We start from the raw sequence: 25,757 nt of genomic DNA on the forward strand, positions 1-25,757 counted from the left end.
TATATTGATGTTGGGCACAAAAGCTCAAGGTGACAGTAGCAATGCCATGAGGAATTCATCAATTAGATCTTAAATGTTAAATACTGAGCAATACAATGCAGATGAGGGTAGGATTTATGCATATGAGAACACAAAGGTAGTCATTAAATTAAGCTGAACAAAGCATTTCAGGATTTTGTTCTTAATCCTATAGACCGTTTAAACCTGCCCAAGACACACACAACTACACTCACCTGGGAATACCAACTAAAATCCACCCATTTAGGATTCTGCTGACACAATCTTATTTTTTTAATGTAGAAAATACAGAATTTTCTATCTGGGTAAAACAAAAGCTAGCAAGCTAGCAAGGAGCATCATTGAAAAGCCACCTAAGAAATCTAAGTCCTGATCTCTATTATTTTGAATTATGCTGACTACAGTTATTTTTCAGGTCATCTAGACCAGCCTGTATTATTTAAGACTTAAAAATTTTTGCGTGAAGAGGAGTCTTACTGTGATCTAAATTCAGTGGGAAAACATAATTGATGGGCAATTATACTATTTAACAAATGACTGAATTTAAGTAATGACACTGACATTAGGAAAGACTTTGCATGTCTTCAAAACAGCATTTGACAATCTAGAGCTTGCCTAAGATTTTTTTTAGACTGTGAAATATTAATTTGGAGACTCAGGCATTCAAGAATAATAATATGGACCAATTTTTCTTCAAAGAAGCACATATTCTATCATGCCAATAAAGAGAAGAGAGGAAATTTAATACATGTCTTATGTATTTCTCTTCTTTCATTGTCTTCTATGTTTTCTGTAATACAGAATTGGTGAAAACATAACTTGGAGTGAGTGTGTCTACCAGATTCTAACAGAAAAAAATAAAATAAAAGCATGCAGACATGTGAAGTGCAGATGGGCGTGTGACCTAGTGTAATCACTCAGTTAATTTCCTGGCAGTACTTGAAGACAAGCAGGTACAGTTTGCTCAGTGTTTCAAGTCTTTACAGTTCCATCGGTGCAAAACATTTTAGGAAAATAGAAGAGCAAGGTGTTCATTAAAGAGCATCTTTAAGAACGCTCTATCCGCCAAAACCCATTTGGCTCAGTGGATGGAGAGTCCGTCTGCGGACTGGAAGTTCCCAGGTTTGATTCTGGTCAAAGGCACTTGATTGCGAGCATATTCCCAGTAGGGGGTGTGCAGGAGGCAGCTGGTTGATGTTTCTTTCTCATCAATGTTTCTAACTCTCTATCCCTTTCCCTTTCTCTCTGTAAAAAAATCAATAAAATATATTTAAAAAAAGAATGCTCCATCCCCAGTTGAATGTATTATTTTCTTAATGTGCATAATTTTCATTATCTTAACAAGTATTTATTGAGGGTTTACCAGGCACCAGGCAGCTGTGGTTAGGTATAAAGGTAAGTAGATACAGTCCCTGCCCTAACTGAGCTCAGGGTAGAGCATGGCAATATAGGGTAACTGCACACTATTAATTAGGATGGAAATGTTAATAGGTAGAGAAGCAACAAAATATGGAAGCTCAAGGGAGAAAACAATTACTTTACTTTGTAGAGCTGGAAAAAGGAGAAACGAGGAGAAAGGAATGTTTTAAGCTAAACCTTTAAAAGTAGGGAATATTAGCCGAAACCAGTTTGGCTCAGCGGATAGAGCATCGGCTTGGGGACTGAAGGGTCCCGGGTTCGATTCCGGTCAAGGACATGTACCTTGGTTGTGGGCACATCCCCAGTAGGGGGTGTGCAAGAGGCAGCTGATCGATGTTTCTAACTCTCTCTCTCTCCCTTCCTCTCTGTACAAAATCAATAAAAATATATTTTAAAAAAATAAAACAATAATTAAAAAAAAAAGTAGGGAATATGAGAACAGGTAATTATTCTGAAACCACCTCCCTTAAGTTATGGAAATAAAGAAGGGCAAAAGCTATGGAATGCAGATAAATGCAACAAAAGTCATGTAAGTGCCTACTCTAGGCTAAAAGCACCAGCTATGTGCCAGCTCAAATACATCTCCTGGTCAAAACCGACCCTCCCCTCCTCTGAGTCCGCCCATGCTCAGTCCGCCTCTACTTCTCTTATGTCACTTAAGCTATTCTCCATGCCTGTTATTGGCTTCCTGGCTGTGTGACATTGAGCAAGAAGCCCAGCCCCTACTGCCTCACTGCCCTTACCTGCACGAGGAGCATGCTGAAAGCACGCACTTCACGGGTTTGCTATGAGGTTCAAACTAGTTTATAGATGAGCATAATTAATGTATATATAAACCTGTTTGTTGTGATTGCTCTTATTAAACACCATTGTGGTCTTTCATCCATCAGATTGATTTCCCATCAGACAGTGTTTCTCCAGCTCTAAAGTAAAGGAATCACTCGATGATCTTATTAAAATGCAGGTGGAGGTTCAGCAGTTCTGGGATGGGGCTTAAGAATCTGCATTTCTAATGAGTCTCCAAAGGCTGCCCATGCTGCTGGTCCATGGGCCACATATTGAGCGGTGCCTTGTGGTCCATGGACTGCTGCTGGCCCATACACTGTTTATGAACAATGAGAGAAGTGCAAAAATTGAGAATAAGCACTTAGCAGCTTCTGTAGCAATTTACCACTGCCACAAAACCCAACTGCAAAATCATCTTCATGGCATTTACAAACCTCTTAGCTCATAATGGTCTCGGGATTTTCTAAAAAACGATCCTTTACCATGAATCATTTCAGAGGCATTACTGAAGAATACAGCAAAAACTTAAAAGCAGACACAGGGTCTTTGCAAAGTTTCCCACCTCCTCAGCAGCTAAAAGAGCTTTGCACAAGGTTAGTGTTAAAAGGATATTCTTGAATTCTGGTGTGAAATAATCTATAATAATAAAAGCATAATATGCTAATTAGACCAGACAGCTGAACAACCTTCCAGACATCATTCTGGATGTCCTTCATCTAGAAGGGGCTGAAGCAGAGGCAGTTAGGGGTGATCAGGCAGGAAGTCAGGCAGGCAAGTAGTTAGGGGAAATCAGGCAGGCAGGCAGAGACTGTTATAGGCGATCAGGCAGGCAGGCAAGCGGCTAGGGGAAATCAGGCAGGCATGCAAGCAGTTAATGGTGATGAGGCAGGCAGCTGAGCTGTTACGGGTGATCAGGCAGGCAGGTGAGCTGTTAATGGTGATTAGGCAGGCAAGCAAGCAGTTAGGGGTGATCAGGCAGGCAGGCAGAATGGTTAGGGGTGATTAGGTAGACAGGCAGAGGTGGGTAGGCAATCAATCAGGCAGGCAGGCAGGCAAGTGGTTAGGAGCCAGTGGTCCCAGATTGCAAGCGGGTGCAGGCCAGACTGCGGGACCTCTTTCCCCAATCCCCCATGCACAAGTTTCATGCACCGGGCCTTTAGTCCTATATAATAAAAGGCTAATATACAAATCATCAGTGGAATGACCGGTCTCTATGACACACACTGACCACCAGGGGGTAGACGCTCAATGCAGGAGCTGCCCCCTGGTGGTCAGTGTGCTCTCACAAGGGGAGCACTGCTTGGCCAGAAGCCTCTGCAGCAGCGCTAACAATATCCAACTGATGGCTTAGGCCCCCTTAGGGCCTGCAGGGGGCCTAAGCCATCAGTCCGGACATTCCCTGAGGGCTCCTGGACTGCAAGAGCGCACAGGTCAATCTAAAGGATCTCACCACCCCTTCCCCCCACCGCAGTGCAGGAATTTCATGCACTGGGCCTCTATTGAAAAAATAAGTGAATATAGTTGTTAATGGCCATTTTCAAATTCTCTGTGTAATGGCAAGAGCAGGGGCTTCAGGTAGCAGCAACTTTAATGAAGTAAAATTAGCACACCACAGCTAAGCTTTTGTTTACACTTTATTCATTCTTTAAAATATACTTTTATTGATTTCAGAGAAGACAGGGAGGAGGAAGAGAGGGAGAGAAACATCAATGATAAGAATCATTGATTGGCTATCTCCTGCATGTCCCCTACTGAGGATTGAGCCTGCAACCCAGGCACGTGCCCTGACCAGGAATCAAACCATGACCTCCTGGTTCATATGTTGATGTTCAACCACTGAACCAAGACGGCTGGGCTACAGTTTATTCTTAATGATTGCTGAAAGACCTTCTGCATTAGAACTGTAAGCACAGGGAGCTGTTTTCTCTACCTGGTTATTTCCTATGAATACTGGATTTGTACATTTCTAGAAATGCATCTCACTTTTATTGTAATTCCATTTCAAATAACTAAGACTGTGATCAGGAATGAACATAATACCTCCACACATGTGCATAAATATGAGTCTCATATTTTATCATTGTTCATCTACTGCAGCCTCAGGTAGTCAATGTTCAGCAGTAACGTACATATCAGAATGCCTTCTGGCATCCAAAGAGAAAAATAGAATGAAAAAGAAATACCTGTTCATATAAAAGAACCTTATTATTATTTTGGACGGGTGTGTGTGAAAGTCAGCCAGTACCATAGTATATCGTATGTCTTTACTTGCAACGGCGGTTTTAATGAGTGGTCACAAATAGTACTCTTAATGCAGGGCCTAACATCCTAGGGTCTGGAATTTCATGTGTGCTTATGTGTGTTTTATGAGTTTCCCTTGCAGTTAAATCATCAGCTACAATGAAAGTATCATTTACCAGGAAAAAGTCAGGTTTCTATTAAATTTTGGAGAAAGGACCTGAGAACTCTTACAGAGATCGGGTTTAGAGTTTAAATGGATAGATGAGTCAGGATACTAATCTCTGCTCCAGGATTTCCCATGGGTTAATAACTTTACTAATTACTCCCAAAATAGTTATCATACTTATATAGCATGTGCCAAAAAGGACTCTTAGAAAAATATCACATTATCAAATTAAACAAATCTATAGAGAATTGCTACTTATGAAAATTTACATTTGAAACATCAAATCATCCACAGCTACCTCCACCAAGGTCATGAATATTAGTAGTTTGTACACCCTCACAAAGTAATAGTTATTAAAGAATAGCACCCATCATAACACTTTTACTCTTTTATCTTTTTATTTGGAGCAGTTGTAAATTGGAAAGGAGGTTGGTATTGTTGGAGGTAGTGAGTTAGATCAGTTTGGCATAGAAAAAGTTTGGAATCATGAGCTGGGATGTGAACTCTGCCAAGACCTCTGAAACCCGTTAAGGAGTCTAGATTTTATTCTAGAAGTAATAGAAGGTCCCTGAATGATTCTGTGGCGAGAGAGATGGAATGCAGTCAGCTAATTTGTCACTTTAAAGGATTAGCAGTAAGTCCATTCTGTACGACACTGCAGTGTTGGATACATGAGATGATGCTTTAGCAACCCATAGAACTATGTAACCCAGTGAGTAATGTCAACTGTAAATGTGAGTTAGTGATAATGTATCAACATCAGTTTATCAATGGAAACAAACATAGTGCACCAATGCACGATTTTACATAATAGGGGAAGCTGTGGTGAGAGATGGAGGAAGGAGGCATATGAGAACTCTGTTCAGTTTTTCTTTAAACCTAAAATTGCTCTAATAAATAACGTCTATTAAAAGAAGAAAAGAGGGAAGATTACATTTGTTTCTAGGTGGAGAATGAATTGGGACACCTATTAAAAAGCCAGCACAATATGCTTTTTAAAATATATTTATTAGAGTAGCTTCTTAATAGCAATAGGAGACTTGCTATTAGAAATTCACCTGGCATCAAATATTCAAAGATTGGAACTCTTTACATTAAAGGTGAGGTGGTACCTGGCTGGCATAGCTCAGTGGTTGAGAGTGAACCTGTGAACCAGAAGGTCATGGTTCAATTTCCAGTCAGGGCTAATGTCTGGGGTTGTGGGCTTGATTCCCTGTGTGGGGTGTGCAGGAGGCAGCCAATCAATGATTCTCATCATTGATGTTTCTGTCTCTCTATCCCTGTCCCTTCCACCCTGAAATCAATAAAAAAAAAAATATTTTTTTACAAAAGGTGAGTTGGTAAGAAAACAAAGGAGAAAAAAAATCATATTACCATCCAATGGAACACAAATTGGAGTCTGAATGTTTATTTCTGCACTACCTGTTAACAGTTTTTACACCTACTTTTGAATTCATGTTCATTTCTATGTGCATCAAATTTAAATGATTACATTTAGGAAAAGCTAATATATGTATTAGTATTTTCTAGGACCTAAAATCTTCTGGAGATACTTTAAATTAACATACTAAGGTAAAAATAAATTAAAAAAAAAACATGTTTTAGTTATATGCATGTAAGAAAAGATATCAACAATGTTAAAGCTAGGCTTAATAACCTTGAACAACCTTAAAACTGTCACATAACTGGAGGCTGAATTTATGTGAATGGCTATATTTTCTACCTAACAATTTAGTAATTTGAAAGAGAAAAATGACCATCAGATAGAAATACATTTATGCTGCATTAACTTAATACCCAGTAATTTTTCATTTCCAGAGAGTAATAGGAATAGCTTTACAATTATATTGCTGGACCTATCTGCTTATAACTTGCTTCTGATGATAGATATGGTATTGATTTGATCTGGGTCTCTCCAGTTAGTCTTCTTGATTGTTAAGTTAAAAAAAAAGAAAATTTACAAACCATGGACAATCTCTGAATATTCTGACCTGAATGATCCTCAGGATTTAATTTATCAATTGGTGGGGGGTTAGGACAAGAGAACATCAAGTTCTGGTCTCAAAACTCTCTCAATGACAAGTCTAGAAATGCAGAATTATTAATTAATCACAATAATGTCTCAACAATAATTGAAGTCTTATTGAAACAGAATTAGAACCCTACATATGTGCCAGATTGCTAAGCCAGGGGCATTCTTAGGAATGGTTGGAGTCTGGTGAGAATTCTTTCAGGAATTATTGATTAATTCAAATCTCCTTATGCACTTTGTGCTCTGTAGACACTAAACCTTGTGCTCTGCTACATTTATGTTTCTTATCAAAGGAGTAATGGTTTCATGAAATTGTTAAATTAAAATAAACCTCTTATTTTCAAAAAGCTTCTCTACCTGCTTTGTACCCACTAATGAAGGACTGGAAAGCTGTCAGGCTCTGATTCCCAGAATCCTCTAAGAACCAGGATTGACCTTGAAGATCACCAAGATTAAGTCACTCCCCCAAGTTCACAAGCCTAATGGTCAGCAAGCCATGGCTGGGCTGCATATCTTTAGACTCCTCATCAGTCATGCTCTCATCAGGCTCTGCCTTAGAATATATTTCCACGTTTCTCTTCTAAGGAAACATGGAAATATCTTTTTAATTGTTTATAAAAATTCTATAAGGTTAACATTTATATTCATATTAAAAATAGGAGAAGGAAGAAGGGAAGTGTCCTAGGCAAGGCTATAAAATCCTAGTTGTGCTATAATACACCCAAGCACTGGGCATCTGTAGTGGAAATTGGCTGTGAGTGATCATAAACCTGAAATTAAAAAAAATAATAATTTTAATTTTGAAGGGCTTTTCCCCTAATGGAAGTTGGAGCAAGATATAGAGTGGAGCAATAGCTGTGGTGATTCACCTGTCTGGCAGTTTCCAGCCACGTCTTTCAAAGAACATGGTGTTTTGTGCAGAATTTGGAGGAACAACGAGGCATTTTCTAAGTACAGAAAGGAGAACTAGCATTTCAGGCGAGTGGGGCAGCCTGTCCACAGGTTGGGAATGGTGGAACAGCGTGGTGCATTAGGCGAACAACCAATAATCTAGTTGGCTGGAGCATACATGTTTGAAGGTTTGGAGGGAAACGGAAAGATTTAAATAGATGCTTCCAGAGGCAGATCCCGAAGGGCTTCAATACTGAACTGGTCTCCTCTCGCCAGGGAATGGGTGCCACCAATGGGTACTGAGCAGGCGATGGCCTGACTGATTGTTTCAGGAAGAACGTATTGGGTGTCGGTGTGCTCTGGAGGCACCTGGCTCTGTCATGTGTCTCTGGCATTGTTTTACTGTACTGGTCAGAGGCAGCTCGGAACGTGAGAGAACACATTACATTTCTTTTCAGGCATTAGAATAAAAACAAGGAGACTGGAGGACTTTAAAAAAGGATTGAGTCTGTGTTTCCTCAAATTCAGTCACTTTTGTGATAACATCATAACTGTTTTCTTATCTACTAATATAAATCATGTTTAATTGAATTTACTAAAATTTTTTGATGGATTCATTTCTTCACAACTCCAAAAAAAAAAAAATATGCTCCTAAGCAATAGTATTTCTGAAATTGCAGATTTAGCCATTGCTGATACATTATATATTAATATAAATCTAATTGTTGAAATAAAAATGCCCATCCGGGTGCCACCCTAAATTACACTTTAGGAAACAGGAGTCTATCTGATGCCATCATTTTATAGGTGAGGGATTGATATATAAATCAAACAAGGTGTCTAAGCCCCCCATGTTCGCTAACCACGTTCCAAACACAGTTCTAGGTGCTGGGGAGATCGCAGTAATAAAACAAGATCATTGTCGCCAGGAACTCACATTCGAGTCGGGGGACACAGACAGACAACCATCAAACACATGGCATAATGGCAGGTAGTGTGGGGGCTGAGAGGAAAACACAGGGGATTAAGGGAACAGACAACACCCTGCTGTGCTTTTGGGTGGCGTGGTCCAGGAGGCCGCTCAGTGGTCTCATAGGCTGAGAAAATAAGATGTGAGCTGTCTGATGATGGCGCTCTCCAGGTAGAAGAAACAACAGGAGCAAAGACACGTAGTTGGGAGCTTAACCTGACCTGCCTGAGGAAGAGCCAAGGCTAACTAGCGATGGCGCCACGAAAGCCTGATTCTTAGGAAGACCGCCTGCCGCCCCGCCGAGGGCTGGCCAGTGCACATCAGTTCCATCAGCCCAGCACCTGTTTTGTTGGAATGCAGCCCTGCTCGTTTGTTTACATCTCGCCCAAGGTCGCTTCTGTGCTTCCAGCGGCGGAGTTGAATGTTGCAACATAGTCCGTGTGGCCTGTAAAGAGCTTACGTTATTTACCATCCAGCCACTTGCAGGAAATGCTTTGGGCAATCCCATAACATCAAAATCTAGTTTCTACTTGTAGAAAATCTGATTTTATTTTTAAAAACTTAAGTTATGTACCAGTGGAAACTTTTTTTAGTATATCCTATTTTCATGTGATTTTTTTTTTCTTTAATGATGAATTGGAAGAATAAGGTAATCTCTCATTACAAAAAGATAGGAGTAAAGACTAAACACAGTTCACTTTATGCTTATAGTTTTCTCTTGTTAGTATTCAAATTATATTCTCCCTAAAGTACATCAGAAACAGGCCGGGAAGATAGCCTGTGAAAAGTTGCATTGTTGGCTGGGTACACAAGGTTTTTTAAAAGATTCATATGGACAGTGCAGCTCAGAGGTACAAGTCTCTGTGGAACTAATTACCTTCTCAGATCCAAGGGTCTTGAGATCATCCGTGACCTCATATGAAGGAACTGTTGTGCTGAATTTACCTGGGGCTTTTTTTCCCTCTAAAACAGTGTTTATGGTTCTAGGGACAATATTTTTGTCTTTGGTGTAAATAAAGTTCATAGAAGGTGCCTCATATTTTCTCCCTACCAAATATTTCTAGAAAGGAAAATTAAGCAACAAGAAAAATAAAAAACAATAATTAAGACTAGAGAGAGAATAATATAAGAAAAATATATGGACAATATTTAAAAGACTCATTCTGTATATGCTTGAACTCAAGATTTAAAGTAAATTAGATGCATAATTGAAATAGTGGCATTTGATTAATTAATTATTTAATAATTGATTTAATTAGTCTTCCATTGATGGACTTTACTTTGTCCCAAATTTTTTTGTCTCATAAATAATGCTGCAGTGAACATCTTCATGTGATCATCTCTCTGGTGATTCCCTTATAATAAGTGCTTAGGAAGTCACAGCAGCATAGAAGGAAGATTATGCACATTACTAAGATTGTCACTACATATTATTCTGTGGTTAACTCCTGAAGGCAGATAAAGGGACTTTCTTAATTATGTGTTTGATGCTAAAGCTCAGTCTGATATTCTGCTTGGGTCTTCTTAATTGTAATGTTTCCTCAGTTACAAGACACTAAGTAGTTTCTCGTTCCTTGTCTCTGGGGAAACCCTGGTAAGTGAGAGATGAGAAGATGTGGGAGTTTGAAGGAAATCAGTCCTGCAAATGGCAGAGGCAAGAAGAAAGCTGGGGATCCAATTCAAGTGTAGGATAAGCCATTCAGTTCACACTGTGACCCTCAGTGAGTGTCCAGGGGACACATCCTAGGTCCTCTGATGGAGATTATGAAAAAGGGAAGACCAAAATGGCACTGCCCTTGTGGAATTACAGCCCACCAGGTTCAACATAAATACCAGCTCTCAGCTCTCACTTCTGTCTGTGGGAAGAGTTCAATCCTTTGGAGATGAAATGCTCAAAATTTCACTTATTTAAAAAGTATTTTTGGGCCTGGTGGTGTGGCTCAGCAATTGAGCATCAACCCAGGAACCAAGAGGTCACTAGTTTGATTCCTGGTCAGGGCACATGCCTGGGTTGCAGGCTTGATCCCCAGTAGGGGGCATGCAGGAGGCAACCAATGAATGATGTGTCCTTCTCTCCCTCCCTCTCTTCTCTCTAAAAACATACAAAATAAAAGTATATTAAAAAGTATTTTTTCCTTGTTGAAATTTGAGGGTTTTTTCCTCCCCAAGTGTTTACTTTAAGAACTATTATATGAAAAATTCACTCTTGGATATTATTCGAAAGAGGCCTTTTTGTGTGAGCCAGAACCACTCGGTTGGGCCAGCTCAGTGAAACACATCACAGTGTCACTGCTTTCAGTCCGCATCCTGAATGTGTGCTGTAATGGTCACTGCTCATCTTTTTTAATTAGGGAAACGGGGGTGAGTAGGGTTCTAACTACACCTCTGCAGTGGAGAAGGGGCTGCAGGATCATCGCAGTCAGACAAGTTTTCTTATTTATTGACATTTTAGAGTTGGTGGAAGGTCACTGGCAAACTCAAATGTTATTTTCCTTGGGCTCATGATCAGGGATCAAACTATTCTTTTGAAACGTTCCGTTCTTAGCAGTTCCTCTTTAAAGAAATGCTATCATTCCATTCTTTGGGGAAGAACGAACAATGCGGCTTGTGTGTTCAACCCACTTGGAGCCTTCATACACTGTTTCTTTAGAAGGATTTGCTTTCGAAAGTTGAACTTTTCAGAACTCAGAACACCTTATCACACTTTCACAAGCCTTCTCGCTGAAAATGGAAAAAGGAAAGGGGGGTGAGCCTGTCAGGACTTGTGCCAGTTAAATCCGATCTCTCCAGGGATTTGTTTTTTTCTCCTGGCGTCAGATCCGATGTTCAAATCAAGCAGTGTTAGAGGCTGCGAGGGAATGTCCCTGGGATTCTTACGGAGGCTAATCCCACAGCAGCACATTCCAAGGGGCTAATCTGCCCAAGTTCATTGCTTACTTGAAAGGTCTCTCGGGGGACGAGCCGGGCAAGTGACTTTTTTTTTCTCCAGTGGGCGGTCATAAGAGCGTTATTAACGGGATGACCAGCCCCAGACGCAGCAAAATGAAAGCAACAGGAACTGCTCGTGGGACTGACTGCCTTTGCCACCACCCAGAGTCAGTGCTCAGGTAAAATGATTTCAGCTCACTTTCCTCTTGCTCAACTTCCCAATGTTGGATCTGGGGACTTAGAGGAAAACCAAAGGAATGCCCGGGGAGGCCTCGAGGGAAAGCAAAAGGCAAAAAGTGAACCTAGGATTCAGTACCTGTGGGTCTTTGGTATTCTGTTCTGTTTTGGACAAAGTGTACATTGAAAACCTGAGAGCCTCACAATGGGGAACATAGTGACGTTTTACTTGCAATGTTTTCCTGTAAAGTTAATGGACTCTTTTTTTTCTTTTTTTTTCTTTTTTTTAATCTTATGATTTCTATTCTGGGTAGTTGTTCTTTGGTTAAAGTTGCCCTGCTAAAGGGTGGAATGTAATAGCATGCTCCAAGAATTTCTGATTTTATACATACTCTGTGTATGCAGTTGTAAACCACTTCTGCCTGGAGAAGCCCTTGATTCTGTAGCGAGTGCAGAGTGGATAATAATAAGAATTAAAAGTAACTTGGGGGATGCACCTTTGTAGCAGAGATTTTATGAAAAAAGAGCAGAAACCTGCTTAAAAGAAATAACTTTTTTTTTTGTCTTTTGAGGGTGGTATTTATAGCTGTTTCTTTAATTTTGCTGCTTTATTTATGGTATATTAGACTTTTAAAATTCGTAATTAAGTTATTCTTTGAGGGCAATCATTATACTTTGTTTAAAATGTGAATGTCCTCATTTGTGTTTTGAATGAGATGTCTTTTAATCATTAACCTTTGGAAAACACTTTCCTTTTACACATCACACATGACTGATAATGCAGAAAGAGAGGAAGGAAAATTGCCTTTCGCAGACTCGGTTATGGCGACGGGACCATCCTACCTTTAGAAAAGAATGTACATGAATGATTTCCTAAAGTCAAAGTACACGAGACTTCCGACGTATATTTAAAAGACATTTTGGAACACTTTGTCCATTGAGGTTTCACATGATACATGGTCAGCTAGAAGCACGGCATGTCAGAACTCTTTCATGCTTTCTAACAATAAGGATAGCCATTCTGAGCTAACCTAGTTGGATGTTCAAGCCAAGTAGAAAGCCTGCACTGAGCCATTCAAAGACTTGGAACAAATGAAAAGGGAATTGGGTTAGAGAACAAGGTAAACCTTGATTACACTTCAAGTATGGCCTCTCAAAGAAAATAATTTTAAAAGTCTACCTGTCCACACTGAAGACCAGAATAAAGAGCACAGTAAAGCAAAATCCACAATAGAGCACGGCAAACTATGTGTAATTATTTTGTAAAATCTCTAATTCATGTGCTATACATGCATTCTTTCAGTTATGTGTTATACTTCTCAAAGAAGAAAGGATCCAGTTCAATTATGAGTGGTGGAAAGATTCTCTTTACCTTGTTTCTTTTTCCCCCCTCCTCCCAATTTTCTGGGCCTTTGCAAGGGAAGTGGTTAATCCTCTAATAAGAAGAAGTAGACACTAACCCTGGGTCCCTTTGCTAACAGTGAAGTGCCCTGCCATCTTTTAGAAGGCAGAGAAGTTGCTAAACTGCACACAAGTCAAATTACTTTATAACTACAGACTAACAAACAAGTCGGCAATCTACTGTAATACCCTTACTACATAACATCTGAGTAGAACTCCCTGGGCTTTCCAAGTGGAAACTGAGATTCATGAGAGAGGGAAATAAAGAAGGTGCCACTGAAAAATCTATGTCATGGTCTCCCAGATTCTCAAACTGGGAGTCTACTGTGATTGCATTTCTTTGTTGTAGTTATTGTAAAGATTTCCCCTCTCTGTTTTCTTCTCATGATTTGATGGCTTCTGAATGTCCCACCCAAATCCTTTACCTGGAGGGGAGAGGAAGCATAGATAGCATAGTGAGTAATGAACAGTCCCCACAGGCAGGGGAGGTGAAAAGAGGAAAAATACAAGAATGAACTGGTTCTAAGACATGCCTCTAGAAGCCCAACTCTCTTCAAATACCAGGGCACTCCCGGACACACACAGATGGCACTGCCAAGATCAAGAGTATTTAAGGTCAATAATATCCAACTTGGTGCCCGGCTGGTGTTGCTCAGTAGTTAAGCATCAACCTATGAACCGGGAAATCACGATTGACTTCCAGGTCAGGGCACATGTCGGAGTGTGCAGGAGGCAGTTGATTAATGATTCTCTCTCATCATCAATGTTTCCCTCTCTCTCTCTCTCATTCTCTCCTCCCCTTTATCTCTGAAGTGTGTGTGTGTGTGTGTGTGTGTGTGTGTGTGTGTGTGTGTGTGTGTTTAGATAATATCTCACTTGGGAAGCAGTTTAGCAGAGAGAGTAAGATTGTGAACCTAGAGTCAGACTGCTCAACTTCAAACTCTGGCTGTAAAATTTATTTGATGCCTCTGACTAGTTCCTTCATTGATAAAATGGATAGAATAGTAATCACAGTGTTCTTATGAGCCTCCACAGAGATAACACATGACACAAACCCAGGCACATGATGAGCCCTTCATAAAGCTGAGACGTTACTACCTACTGAGTTCCTACTAAGTGCCAGGTGCTTTCCCTGAATTGTCTTCAATCAATACAACTCTCAAAAAAAAAAAAAAAAGCTATGATTATCCTCATGTTATAGAAAAGTCTTAGGGAAATTAATTAGCTTTCCTACATGCCTCGTTGTTGGCCAGTATTCTCCAGTGCAACGTGAGATCAATCTAGGTCAGTCTGCTACAGCAAAATCACAGTACTCGTGTCTGAAACTTCACCTGAACTTTTAATATCAGAACCAGCCTGGGACTGCCCGACTTCTTGAAGTGAAAACACAGTTCTCAAATAATAATAACTCTGTGTGCCAGGAATGTTGTTGTGCCCATTTTATAGATGAAGAAATCTGAGGAACGAAGAAATTATTTGACTAGGTCCACATAGCAGAGTCCCACTCACACCATTTTTTTTCTCACTGCGAACCTCGTGCTCTACCCAGGATGTTACCATTCTTGCTTTCTCTCAGAGAGTATTGATCCGTACGCCCTGAAATTCTCAGGTTCTCCCCAAAAAGATCCTTCTGAACCCTAGCCAACGTGGACCACAAAGCAAAAAGGAACGTGCACTCTTTTCTGCTCCCCAAGGTGTAGGGAAAGTTGGTTTCAAGTGTCCAGTGAGGAATATTTTTACCATCTTTCTGCCAAGAGATGTTATCAACGAGAGTATTCAGTGTCTAGGAAAAAATCACAGCCCATGAATAGTTTAACTTACAGGCTTTTTAGAAAGATAAAGACTGGTTATCATCTACACTGTTGCAAAGATGTAGCCACTAGCTTTTCCTACATATTTGAAAAGAAAAAATTCTTTGAGAATAGACACTGGGTCTTTTTCATGCCCAGCAGACAAACAGAACTGCAAATGTGGCCTTGGTGGTGGGAGGGTGCAGGAGGCCCCCTGGACCTACAGATCTCTGAGGCAAGGTGGGCGCTCCCTGTCATGTGGAATGTGCATAAACACTCAGAAAGTATGGGGCCGATTGTGACCGTGACGGAAACAGGATGCGGTTCCTGCGTACCCCTCAGGCATCCCCCGTGTTGCTACTTTTAAGTGTGTGTTGTCATGAGTATTAGACAACCACTGCCTTCAGGGGCACCTGCTTATGGACACTCTGTTTTGAGAGAGGACGGAGATGCACAAATAAGGGGTGGAGGGCAAACCAGATCTTAGCACAACTTATGTGGACATTTGGGGTCTTGGCAGAGTCAATATCAATCATGGCCAGCAGTTGGGGGCTTGTCACAGTTAACAGTGGTCATTGAGACAGGCCAAGTCTACAGCGTGGCTGTGCTTTGGCCTTGTGTATTTTAAGAGTATACATTTAGTCCTGACACTGGATTAGATAGAAGATGACACCAGATTTAAATAATGATTTAAGTTGCTATAGCAACTTTCATCTTAAACACTTAGAGAAGGAATCTTTTGAGAAGCTTTCTGGGTTCCATAAGAGACACTCCATTTCAAGTGCTTTAAAGAAAGGGGCAAAAGGATGCAGGATGGCCACTCTGCTTTGGGACAAAGATGGTAGAGTTTTCCAGAACTGCCTTTTATCTTTCCTGGAGCCCCATCTTAGTGGCCAGACTTCTGGATGGACAGCCCCAACAATGCCCTTCTTAGAAGCTGTATTTTCTGTGCATAAAGGCATGTGGGATGCAAGAAAACTGATCTTGTACTTCCTTGCAAAGGCATTACCTATGAAAATTTGGACTGTGATGAAGACATTTATCTTCCTCATGTTTCCATTTTTATTTTTCCCTGTCTGTATTTAAGCACTGCTAATGTAGATTTTAGAAAAATCATGGTGATGGATTAGGGCCCTTGAGTTATGTAATTCCCTCACCATTTTTCTTTCCTTTTCCAAGAAAAATCTAAGTGTTAGCCATGAAAACTTTATATTTGTTTAGATATATGGTAGACCCTTGAATAAAGCAAGGTTTAGAGGAGCCAACTTCCTACAGAGTCACAAATTTGAGTGTAACTTTTGACTCCCCAAAAACTTATCTACTAATTGCTTACAGTTAACCGAAAGCCTTAACGTAAATAATCAATACATATGTTGTTTGTTGTATATATTAAATATTGTATTCTTACAATAAAGTAAACTAAAGAAAATGTTATTAAGAAAATCATAAGGGAAAGAAAATACATTTACACTATTTTAAAAAAATTCACATGTAAGTGGGCCCACACAGTTCAAATATATGTTGTTCAAGGTTCAACTGTATATTTTCCCACAACTGAACACTTGTTATCTGTAGGGTTAAAAGCATACTGCTGTATATTTTTTGTTTTCTCTAAAACGATTATTGTTTTTCTGTCCTTCAAAAATCATGAATTTGTATATGGTTCTATCACTATGTTTTATTATGATCATTTCCTTTAACTCACAATATTATAATGCTGAACAACCTAATTATAATGTTCTGGGAATGATAGCTTTTGTTGAAGTACTGTTTATGTGTGTAACCACAATTTCAATTCAGCTTATGAGGTACTAGTCCATCATGTTATTCTGAAATTTTGCTGCCTAAAATCTTAAAGATTATGTTCACCTCTACTCTTCTTTTTTTTTTTTTTTTTTTTTAGGCTCAGAAATCCTGGATAGAAAGAGCATTTTATAAAAGAGAATGTGTTCACATCATACCCAGCACCAAAGACCCCCATAGGTAATTTTGCTGTCTTTATCGTGTACCGAGAACATAGAGTAGCAACTATGGGAAAACTACGATAGTTAGCACTGTTCATTACATGTAGACCAGTGTGAAATTAAAGTTCAATTTTTGTTGCTGGGCCTCTTTGCAGCAATTACATATACACATACCACATAATATGCCATCTTTGCAGTGAATTCTCTAAGAATCTATACAGAATAACAAATATACCACCAGGGAAAGAATTAATCACTGTAACTAAAATGGAATATATATATATATATATAAAGTATGGTTACTGGTTTTCCCTTTTAAGCATTTCATCAAAATACTTCTTTGTACCAACATGCATTGCTGTAATGAAAAGGAGATTTTTAAATTAATGACTTTTAGCAGATTACTAATTTGACTGCAGACCTTCAAATTCCTATCCAAGCACATTTTTTAATATTCTGCTTACCTTTTTGAAAATCAAAAGAGTTGGAAGTATTTGGGATAAAGTAACATATCAACATCTGGAAATGCCTTTTCTTAAAGGCAATGTAGTAAGCAGTTTAAAATATATACTATAGAGTCATATAGACTATGTAACCTTGAGAAATTATCTGACCTTCAAAACTACAGTATTATACTCATAAAGTGAATTCCACACTGTTAGCATTTAATAAATGGTAACTATGTATCAGTGTTATAACGGTCATCATAACCGCAGTGGTAGGAAAGTCTGAAGGACATTTTCATGGGTTAAGGAGTGAATTTTGTTTTCAGATATCTTGTGAAGAATTCTTTCATTGTTTCTTTAAGAACACTTTAGCTGCTGAATTTTTCCCTCTGAATTGGCTTTTTGACACTGAATGTCAATTTGGAAAAAAGACAAGTTAGGTAGTGACTCACCTATGAGTGAGATTCCTCATTTAAATGTGCATATTAACATTCTTCCCTGGGAGCTGTGTCCCTCCTGCAAGATTTGATCGACAGAAGGAGTAAGAAGTAAAAACATCTACAGAGCTTTTGTTCGCAGAGTCCAATCTTGAACAATATGGCAGGTGTGAGGGGGGTGGGTGGAGAAGGACAGGAGACATGGTATAGCTTACACCGCTGAGGGGAAAAAAAGGAGGCAGCAGAAAAGGTAAATCCTGATTGCCTCATGTGCAACCACAATATGGGATTCCACCTGAAAACTGACTGACTGGCTTGCTACAGGCTGTAGATTTTCCAGCCTCAAGTGTGTATTCCAGTGGCAGCTAATCCAATGGTTCACTCTGACCTCCTCTGTTACAGGTGCTGCTGTGGGCGTCTAATAGGCCAGCACGTGGGCCTCACTCCCAGTATCTCCGTTCTTCAGAATGAGAAAAATGAGAGTCGCCTCTCCCGGAATGACATCCAGTCTGAGAAGTGGTCCATCAGCAAGCACACTCAGCTCAGCCCCACAGATGCTTTCGGGACCATTGAGTTCCAAGGAGGTGGCCATTCCAACAAAGCCATGGTAATCAGAAAAAACCTTCATTTCCCAAATTCTCTCACAAGTCCTCCGAGGCAATGGTAAAGAGCTGGAGATTTACTCTTTAGATCTAATCCCAACCCTGCCGTTTCCTGGCTGGATAGCCTTCTCTAATTACCTTGTCCTACATATCTATGCTCTTTCTCTATAAAATGAGGCAAACAAACCTCCCTCTGAGGATTAGTATGAGATCAGACATGTGACTGCTGTTTTTATTCATAATAAGTAGCTTTCAATCCACTATTTATGATGCTACTTTCTGGGTCTCCTTGTTAAGACATGTTTTTCTAACTCCTTTGGTTAAAAAAAAAAAAAAAGAAAAAGATCTTACCTTTAGGTTTCTATTTTGTCCTATTGGTAACTAGGATTTCTCTCAATTCAAAGTAGAAATGATCGTGCCAGTCTATTTTCTTCTCTCTTCTATCAGATGGAGTGTTTTTCTCCAAGCAGCTGTGTCCAATAATGTTCTCAATGGAAGCACTCCATATGAAAAGCATTTTTCTTTGGAAAGGAAGCCTTAGGAAATAAACACATTTTAGTTCTCAGAATTGTCACTTTTAAATTTCAACTTTCGTCATGGACTTCTCCCTACTTGGCTGTCAGATTTTGCCAGGAGAAATGTATAGCATGTGTTTTTTTTGAAATTCTAGAAATGCTGTATTCCAAGTTTGCCTCTGTTGAAAGAGAGATTGTCAAGGGAAGAGCCATTGGAGGTGGCTGTTGTCAGGCTTACCACAGAGGCTTCCGAGTTCAGAGAAGCATACTACAAAATGTAACTGCTTCACACCAGTTACAATCCGGAAATGGACAACAAAGCCATTCCTCTTGTCCTTTTTCTCTCCCCTCCCCATTCTCACATCTGCACCCCGCCCCCCTGCCAACTGCAATATTTTCTTCACCATGAATAGCTATAAGCTATTCTCACAGTTTTTCCCTGAGAAACTTAATTCTAAGCTATATATTAGATTAATACCAATTTTGAATAATATATTGGAGAAAAAGAAATACTATATGCTACTGCCAGTGAGGGACTGGCAAAAGAAAGAAGGGTTAATCTAGGCCTGTACAGAAGTAGGGAAATGGAGATGGTAACTTCCACATCCAATTAAGGAATGCATTTTCCTACACAAGATCATTTAGGGTCCCTAGCTCAGCACAGTCCCCATTCACAGTCTGGATTGAACCATATACAGTGTGGGTCTTCTTGAACCATGCGTTAATTAAAAGTTATGCACACTTTCCCTATAAGAAAAGTACCGCAGGAGAGGAAGTGGCTTGTAGGCAATAATCATAGAGCGGCACTCCCAGTGACTTCATAGGGTCCTTGAATGATGCCAGCAAGTATCATGCCACAAACTCAGAGGCACATGGTAAATAAGCTTCTGGTCATTATTTCCTCTGTTGGAATGCAGTGTCTGTCAAATTGAGCATGATTTTGCTCATAAGTAAGAGTGTCCCTCCAAAGTGATCACCTGGGGAGATGCTAATTACCATGATGCTTCCAGTGACCAGGACATATTTTGGAAACCGATTTGTGTTTAACTAGAGGCCTGGTGCATGAAAATTCATGCACAGTCTGGCCTGCCCCCTCTCACAGTCCAGGAGCCCTCAAGGGAAGGAGGTGATTCGATGATCAGGGGAACGTGACACCCCAACACACCTCTGCTGCTGCTGCTGCTGCCACTGCGGACAGCCAAGCCTCAGCTGGCCCTAGTTACCTGAGCCTTGAGTGGCTCTGGGTAGCTGAGAAGCCACCATCTGAGGTTTGCCTGAGCCTTGGGCCAGCCCTGGGCAGTTGGGGGGCTGAGGGAACTGGGGGACTCCATCTTATGGCTGTGAGCACCACCAACTTTGAGGGTAGCAGTCAATTAGCATATCCCTCTTTATTAGATAGGACAAGTAGGAGTCCACACTATTCACCAGGTACAATGCACATTATTTCCACTTTGAATATTTGCCCTTGACGTATTTTGATTCTTCTGTCTAGACAAATAAGTTGAGTTGTCCAAATGTCATATGTCTTGCTTTATTAGGCAGGATGGTCATTTGCACCAATTTTATTTCTCGACCTCTTCAACAAATAAGGTTGCAGTTTGGACAAAGGGAAAGTCAGAAACTACTGTCTGTGAAAGAGTGCCAGCCTTTAGATGGGAAGCTGTGGTAAATTATTGGCCAGGATTTAAGTGAAACAAGTCAACTGACTTAATATGGCTTTGGTCACCTGCTCCTGACAAAATATTTGAAAGTTGAAATGATTTTTAGCCAAGTGGTCAGAAATTCTAGAGGGCAGATTAACATTGAACTTCATTAATTTTTTTAAAAATAAGGTATAACCTTAACTGTTCCCTTTAAGACAATCCAAGATGAGGTGCTTGGGTCTTCAAAATGCCAATGTGGTCTGGACACAAGGTGAGGCAGAGATTGCTGGAGTTTGGTGGAAGATACAATTGGAATAAAGAGAATCGTTATTAAAATTATTTTCATTGTTATTAAAATTGTTAAAACCATACCTGTTCAGGAGCGTTGTATGCCTGTGTTACCACAGGCAGTACAGCACAAGGCCACAGAACTCTGAGCTCCAGAGACACTGGAGGGATCATGTGCAGTGGCTCTCAGCCTGGAGGCTCTGGAGTACGACAGAGGCTCCTACAGATGCTCATGCAAGAGTCTTCACCAGAGAGTCTCCTTCATTGGTCTGGGATAGAAACTGGCACCCAGTGTTTTTGTTATTGTTGTTGTTGTTGTTGATGTTGTTGTTTTAAGTTAGCCTGGTTATTCCAGCCAGGCTTTAAAATTGCTAAATAATGCCAAATCTCTCTACCTGTTTTATAAGGAACCCAGTCAAGTTGAATTATCTCCCATGAGTTACACAATTATTTAATGACAGAGACAGTTCTCAAATTCAGGCTCCTCAGGACTCCCCAGCAGTTCTGTTTCTTCTCTGCCCTGCGTGCCTGGCACACACTATCGTTGTGTTTTGGAAGGAAGCTAATTGCCATTATTTTTCTAGCTTTTTATAAGGATTCTGAAAACTTTGCGTTAGAGATAGAAGATCACTATTATTGGATGAGCTTCATGAGATGCAGAAAATCTATGAATGGGAAGATCTCTTGGTCAAATTGCATCCTAGGCTGTTAATAGAACCATGTTCTGAGTCCTTCCTAGTCCTTTGTAGTATTCGTCTTCAATTCCCAGGCTTGACAAGCTCTAGTAAAACAAATGAATCCAGCTTCTCTCACACATTGCAGAGAAACTGTGACACAAGGAGACATTCAAAGCTCTCAGTGAATGAAGGATTCTCACTCCTTTTTCAATACCAAGCCATGTATTACCAAAGGTCATGTCCCCAAACAAGGCAGTCCTTGGCTTCTGGGGGACCTGAAGCATCATAAAAGTCAGAACAGGGGACCAAAGTCAAAGAGATGCAGATACTAAAGCTCTGGTTTCACCGTTGTCTTACAAGGGTGGGTGTTCCAGGTAACGTTTTGAAACTGCCTTAGAGAGCAGTAGCAAGAGAAAGCACCATTGGACATTGAGTCCTTCCCCAAAGACTCTTCATTATCTGAGGCTAAGATGGTAGGTTATTTAGAAAAGGAACCAGTGCTACACTTGTTGAGACAGAATCTTATTTGCTTACTAATCATCTCTTTTAATTAATGCTGAGCTGTCTTGTGGACAAGGTAAGTATAAGCTAATTAAGAGCTTGTATTTAAACCTCTCAGGTCACCCAGATAATTCTCAGGTTTTCCCTTGCTATTTGCTCTGCTTATTAGAGCAGGTTGAGCTTCTTATTACAGTTTTCATACAATTGAGGTAACTGTTCTTATGCTTCATTTTCATACTTAAAGCTCTAACTATGAAAGCCTGCCAAGATGAAAGCCTCATTGTCTGTGCATTGTGGGTAGAGGATAGCAGGAAGGAGGGAAGACCCAGGGAGAGACTCTAGATTGGGGGTGGAGAGAGGCATCTACAACCTTGTACTCCTAAAATGCTTTGGGATGGAATTTGACTCTTTAAACATTTGTTTTACGTTGCATTATGCAAATTTGATCTGGGAATCATCATTGACTCACACTCAACAAATACGAAATTAAAGGAATCCCACTTTGCAAAACAAAATAGGGAATCACTAGACTATGGCTAACTAAGCAACTTTCCATAAGCACGGTGAGGTATTGGGGGGGGGGGGGGGGGGAGGCAGAGGGGTTGTAATTGCTCCATCGATTTCCAATTTTCATCTTGTAGTTTCCAGACCATTGTACCGACAGTGCCTTCTGAATCTGAGACTAAAACTAAGATTTGTTACTGAAACTTCTGATCCCGATCATAGACCTATAGAGAGGGAAGATCCAACTTTCCTCAAGGAACCCATCTGCCCTCTAGAAAATTCTCTTCTCCTTGCTTCTAGAAGAGTTTACACTAAGTAATTCTGGCAGAAAAATCATAGAAAAACCCCTGTGGCCTGTTCATATTCTCAGTGAAGTTTTATAATTATTTCTAAACCGTTAGCTTTGGCTTTTCAGCATCCATGACCTGGAAGTACCCAAGTCTCTAATACTGAGGAATTACAATATGGAATAAATTACAATGGCATTTTCACCTCCAAAATGTTGTGAGTCATCAAACTAGGAATCCAATAACAGTGGCACCTCACATTTACATTCCCAACATTTTCTTTCTAAGGAGCTTTTACAGGTATTAAACCACCGGAAGTATTCAACTCCTGCTGCAAAGCACAAGGCTCCCCAAGCTTGAAAAGCTGTTATCAGCAAAATTGTCATAGGAGTCCGGTGCACCATATTCTCCTTGGCCACAGCTTTAATTAAAGTGCTCATCTGAAATGCGGCTACAAAGAATTAGAAAATGAAATGATGCTTGTCACATCTCTTAAAAGAAAGGGAAATGGGGCACATTTCCAACTCCAGGCTTATAAGAAAGGCATTAAGAATACATTAAAATGGATATTAGCATTAGTAGTTCCGTTACTCAGAGAAAGCACTACTAACAAATGCCAATTGCTCATTTCCAAGAATTAAAGGTACTTTCGCAGTGTTAGGAGGAGGATTTGTCTTTTACCATTTCCCAGAATATAGCCAGATTGATTGTTCTGCAGTTTTGGATGTTTTTCATTTTGTTTCCTTTTAAGTGTACATTTTAAGAGCTGGGTAAAGTGATGTGGGTAAAAATTTTGGGCTAAAGAGGGGACTGACTGATTATCAGAGCCAAATGGCTTCTCAGAAGCTCAGGTTCAGAATGCCAGAGGAAGATTCTGATTAATTTTTTAATTAAACATCCCCAGCCTGTACTGGCTGCTTCCTCACTCTGCAGCCTTCGGCCACCCTGGGTGCCATAAAGGGGAAAGGATACTTACTGTCTGGTCTGTGACCCCTCTGTGATCTCCAAGTTTAGTGCAGAGTGAGACATAATAGAGTTGAATTCTGCTTTGGTGAGTGAATGGGAACATTTCTAACAATGAAGCAATAGGAGTGACTTTAGAAATAAAACTGTGGTGAAGTCACTTGCTAAACTAAAAGACCTTTAGCACCAGGCAGCACAACCGTTCAAGAATTTAGTTATCGATGCCATTTCACAAAAGAAAAATCTCTATTTTCTTTTATAGCCTCAACTTTGAACTCTTCATTTCTAAGTTTGTGGTTTGGAACTCAAAATATGTACCATTGTGAAAATTATGCCAAACGCGTTGGCCTCCAAAGCACCTAAGAATAGAGCAAACAGTACAGTTTCAACTAGAGCAAACCTCTGTTTTATGCAGAGCATTCTTGAAATGCAGTGCTAATTGTCATCAGCTCATTGCAAGGCTTTCTGTCAGTCAGGGACCTAATAATGGAAGGGAAAAAGGGAGATAACCTCAGACATGGGTAACTTATTTGAACTCCATTTGTCTCTAGAAATTAAAAATTGGGGAACTATAAGAACATGTGTTAAAGGATGGGTTAGGTAGCCCAGAGCTATAGCATTCTTCCTCTTTACAGATATCCTATATAATAAAAGGATAATATGCAAATCGACTTAACAGTGGAACAACTGGTTGCATGATGGTTCACTGACCACCAGGGGGCAGTGGTCAACACAGGAGCTGCCCTTGGTGGTCAGTGTACTCCCACAGGGGAGGTGCTGCTCAGCCACAGGCTGGGCTGACAGTGAACCTAAGCCATTAGTGGGATCCCCTGAGGGCTCCTGGACTGCTAAAGCACATAGGTCAGTCTGAGGGACCACCTTCCCAACCTCCAGAGCATGAATGTCATGCACCAGGCCTCTAGGTTTTGTATAAACACTTGCATCCATCACTCCAGATAGCTTAAATAGTTGAGATACAAAGCACTACTGTGAACGGCATACTAGTTTACTCGTAAAAGCTAAAGGCAAGTCATTTGAATTCTTTAGTATGCAGAAGTCTTTATATAACCATCACCCAGTTTGCATGTAGCAGGTTTTCTGCCATAACAGGGATTTTGCACAGTTTAATCTTTACCATGTCCTGTGAGATGATCAGGATCATTCCTATTTACAAGAAAGGGTGCTCAAATTGGCCAGGTGGCTTACAGGGCCACTATCTGATGCTAGAGTGTGATGCTGCACATAAATGGAAATCAAGAAATGGAAGCACATTGTCACCACATCAAAGTCCTGCCTGGGTGACAAAATTCAATATACACATGAGGAGGATTTCTTTTTAAAAAATATATTATTATTGATTTTGGAGAGGAAGGGAGAGAGCGATAGACACATCAGTGATGAGAGAGAATCATTGATCAGCTGCCTCCTGCACTCCCCACACTCGGGATCTAGCCTGCAACCCAGGTATGTGCCCTTGGCTGAAATTAAACATGGGACCTTCATGTCAAACTGGCTAGGACATGAGGAGGATTTCTTATTTGTAAGGTGAAACCTTAGCAATTAATGAGCACATAAGTGGACAAACTGCTTATTTTGACAACCAAAATAGCTCCTCATTTCAAACCAGATTGACCATTTAGCAGAAATTGATGAATTGCTCCGGGAACAATCATTTATGATATTGAAGCTGCTGATTTGGCACAAGAGTGGGCTGTTGTATGACAGGCACCTGGAGAGCTTACTGAATAACCTGATTTTATGGGTATATGAATATAATTTAAACCTTCAGATATTACCAAAAAAAAAGAAAAACAAAAACATTTTATCCCATAGTTTTATTATTTTCTTATGCTCATTTTAAACTAAAAAATCTTTAACTTCCATGACTGAAATTTTTTCTAAGTGAGGTTTTATTGAATAAAAAAAGCTAAGACCAATGACTGGTCTTAGGGCATGGCGTCTAAATTACCAGGGGAATGGCCAAGTAGAAAAGACGGTATGTCCACTGTCCCACCTCCAGTATGGGGAAGGGGAAAGAAAGAGGCAGTCGGACAGAATTCACATGCGCTATGGGCAAAGGTGTGAGGGACCATGAAGCAGGGCCAGCTCTG

At 40.2% G+C, this 25,757-nt stretch overlaps 1 protein-coding gene across 15 annotated transcripts in view; it reads left to right on the forward strand.

Annotated features, from left to right (window-relative positions):
- Positions 1-25,757, forward strand: part of TRPM3 (transient receptor potential cation channel subfamily M member 3) — a 663,453-nt gene that overhangs the window by 426,621 nt on the left and 211,075 nt on the right. For 14 of the 15 annotated variants that reach the window (XM_045580124.1, XM_045580129.1, XM_045580126.1 and 11 more), the window contains exons 2-3: positions 16,723-16,802; positions 18,069-18,273. In XM_045580124.1, the coding sequence (XP_045436080.1) occupies positions 16,723-16,802; positions 18,069-18,273 (285 nt within the window). Of the gene's footprint in view, positions 1-11,310; positions 11,631-16,722; positions 16,803-18,068; positions 18,274-25,757 lie in introns of those variants that run through there. The other variant, XM_036433823.2, reaches the window with a different exon arrangement.

The sequence above is a fragment of the Pipistrellus kuhlii genome, unplaced genomic scaffold, assembly GCF_014108245.1.
Source record: "Pipistrellus kuhlii isolate mPipKuh1 unplaced genomic scaffold, mPipKuh1.p scaffold_m20_p_12, whole genome shotgun sequence".
NCBI classification, from domain to species: Eukaryota; Metazoa; Chordata; class Mammalia; order Chiroptera; family Vespertilionidae; genus Pipistrellus; species Pipistrellus kuhlii.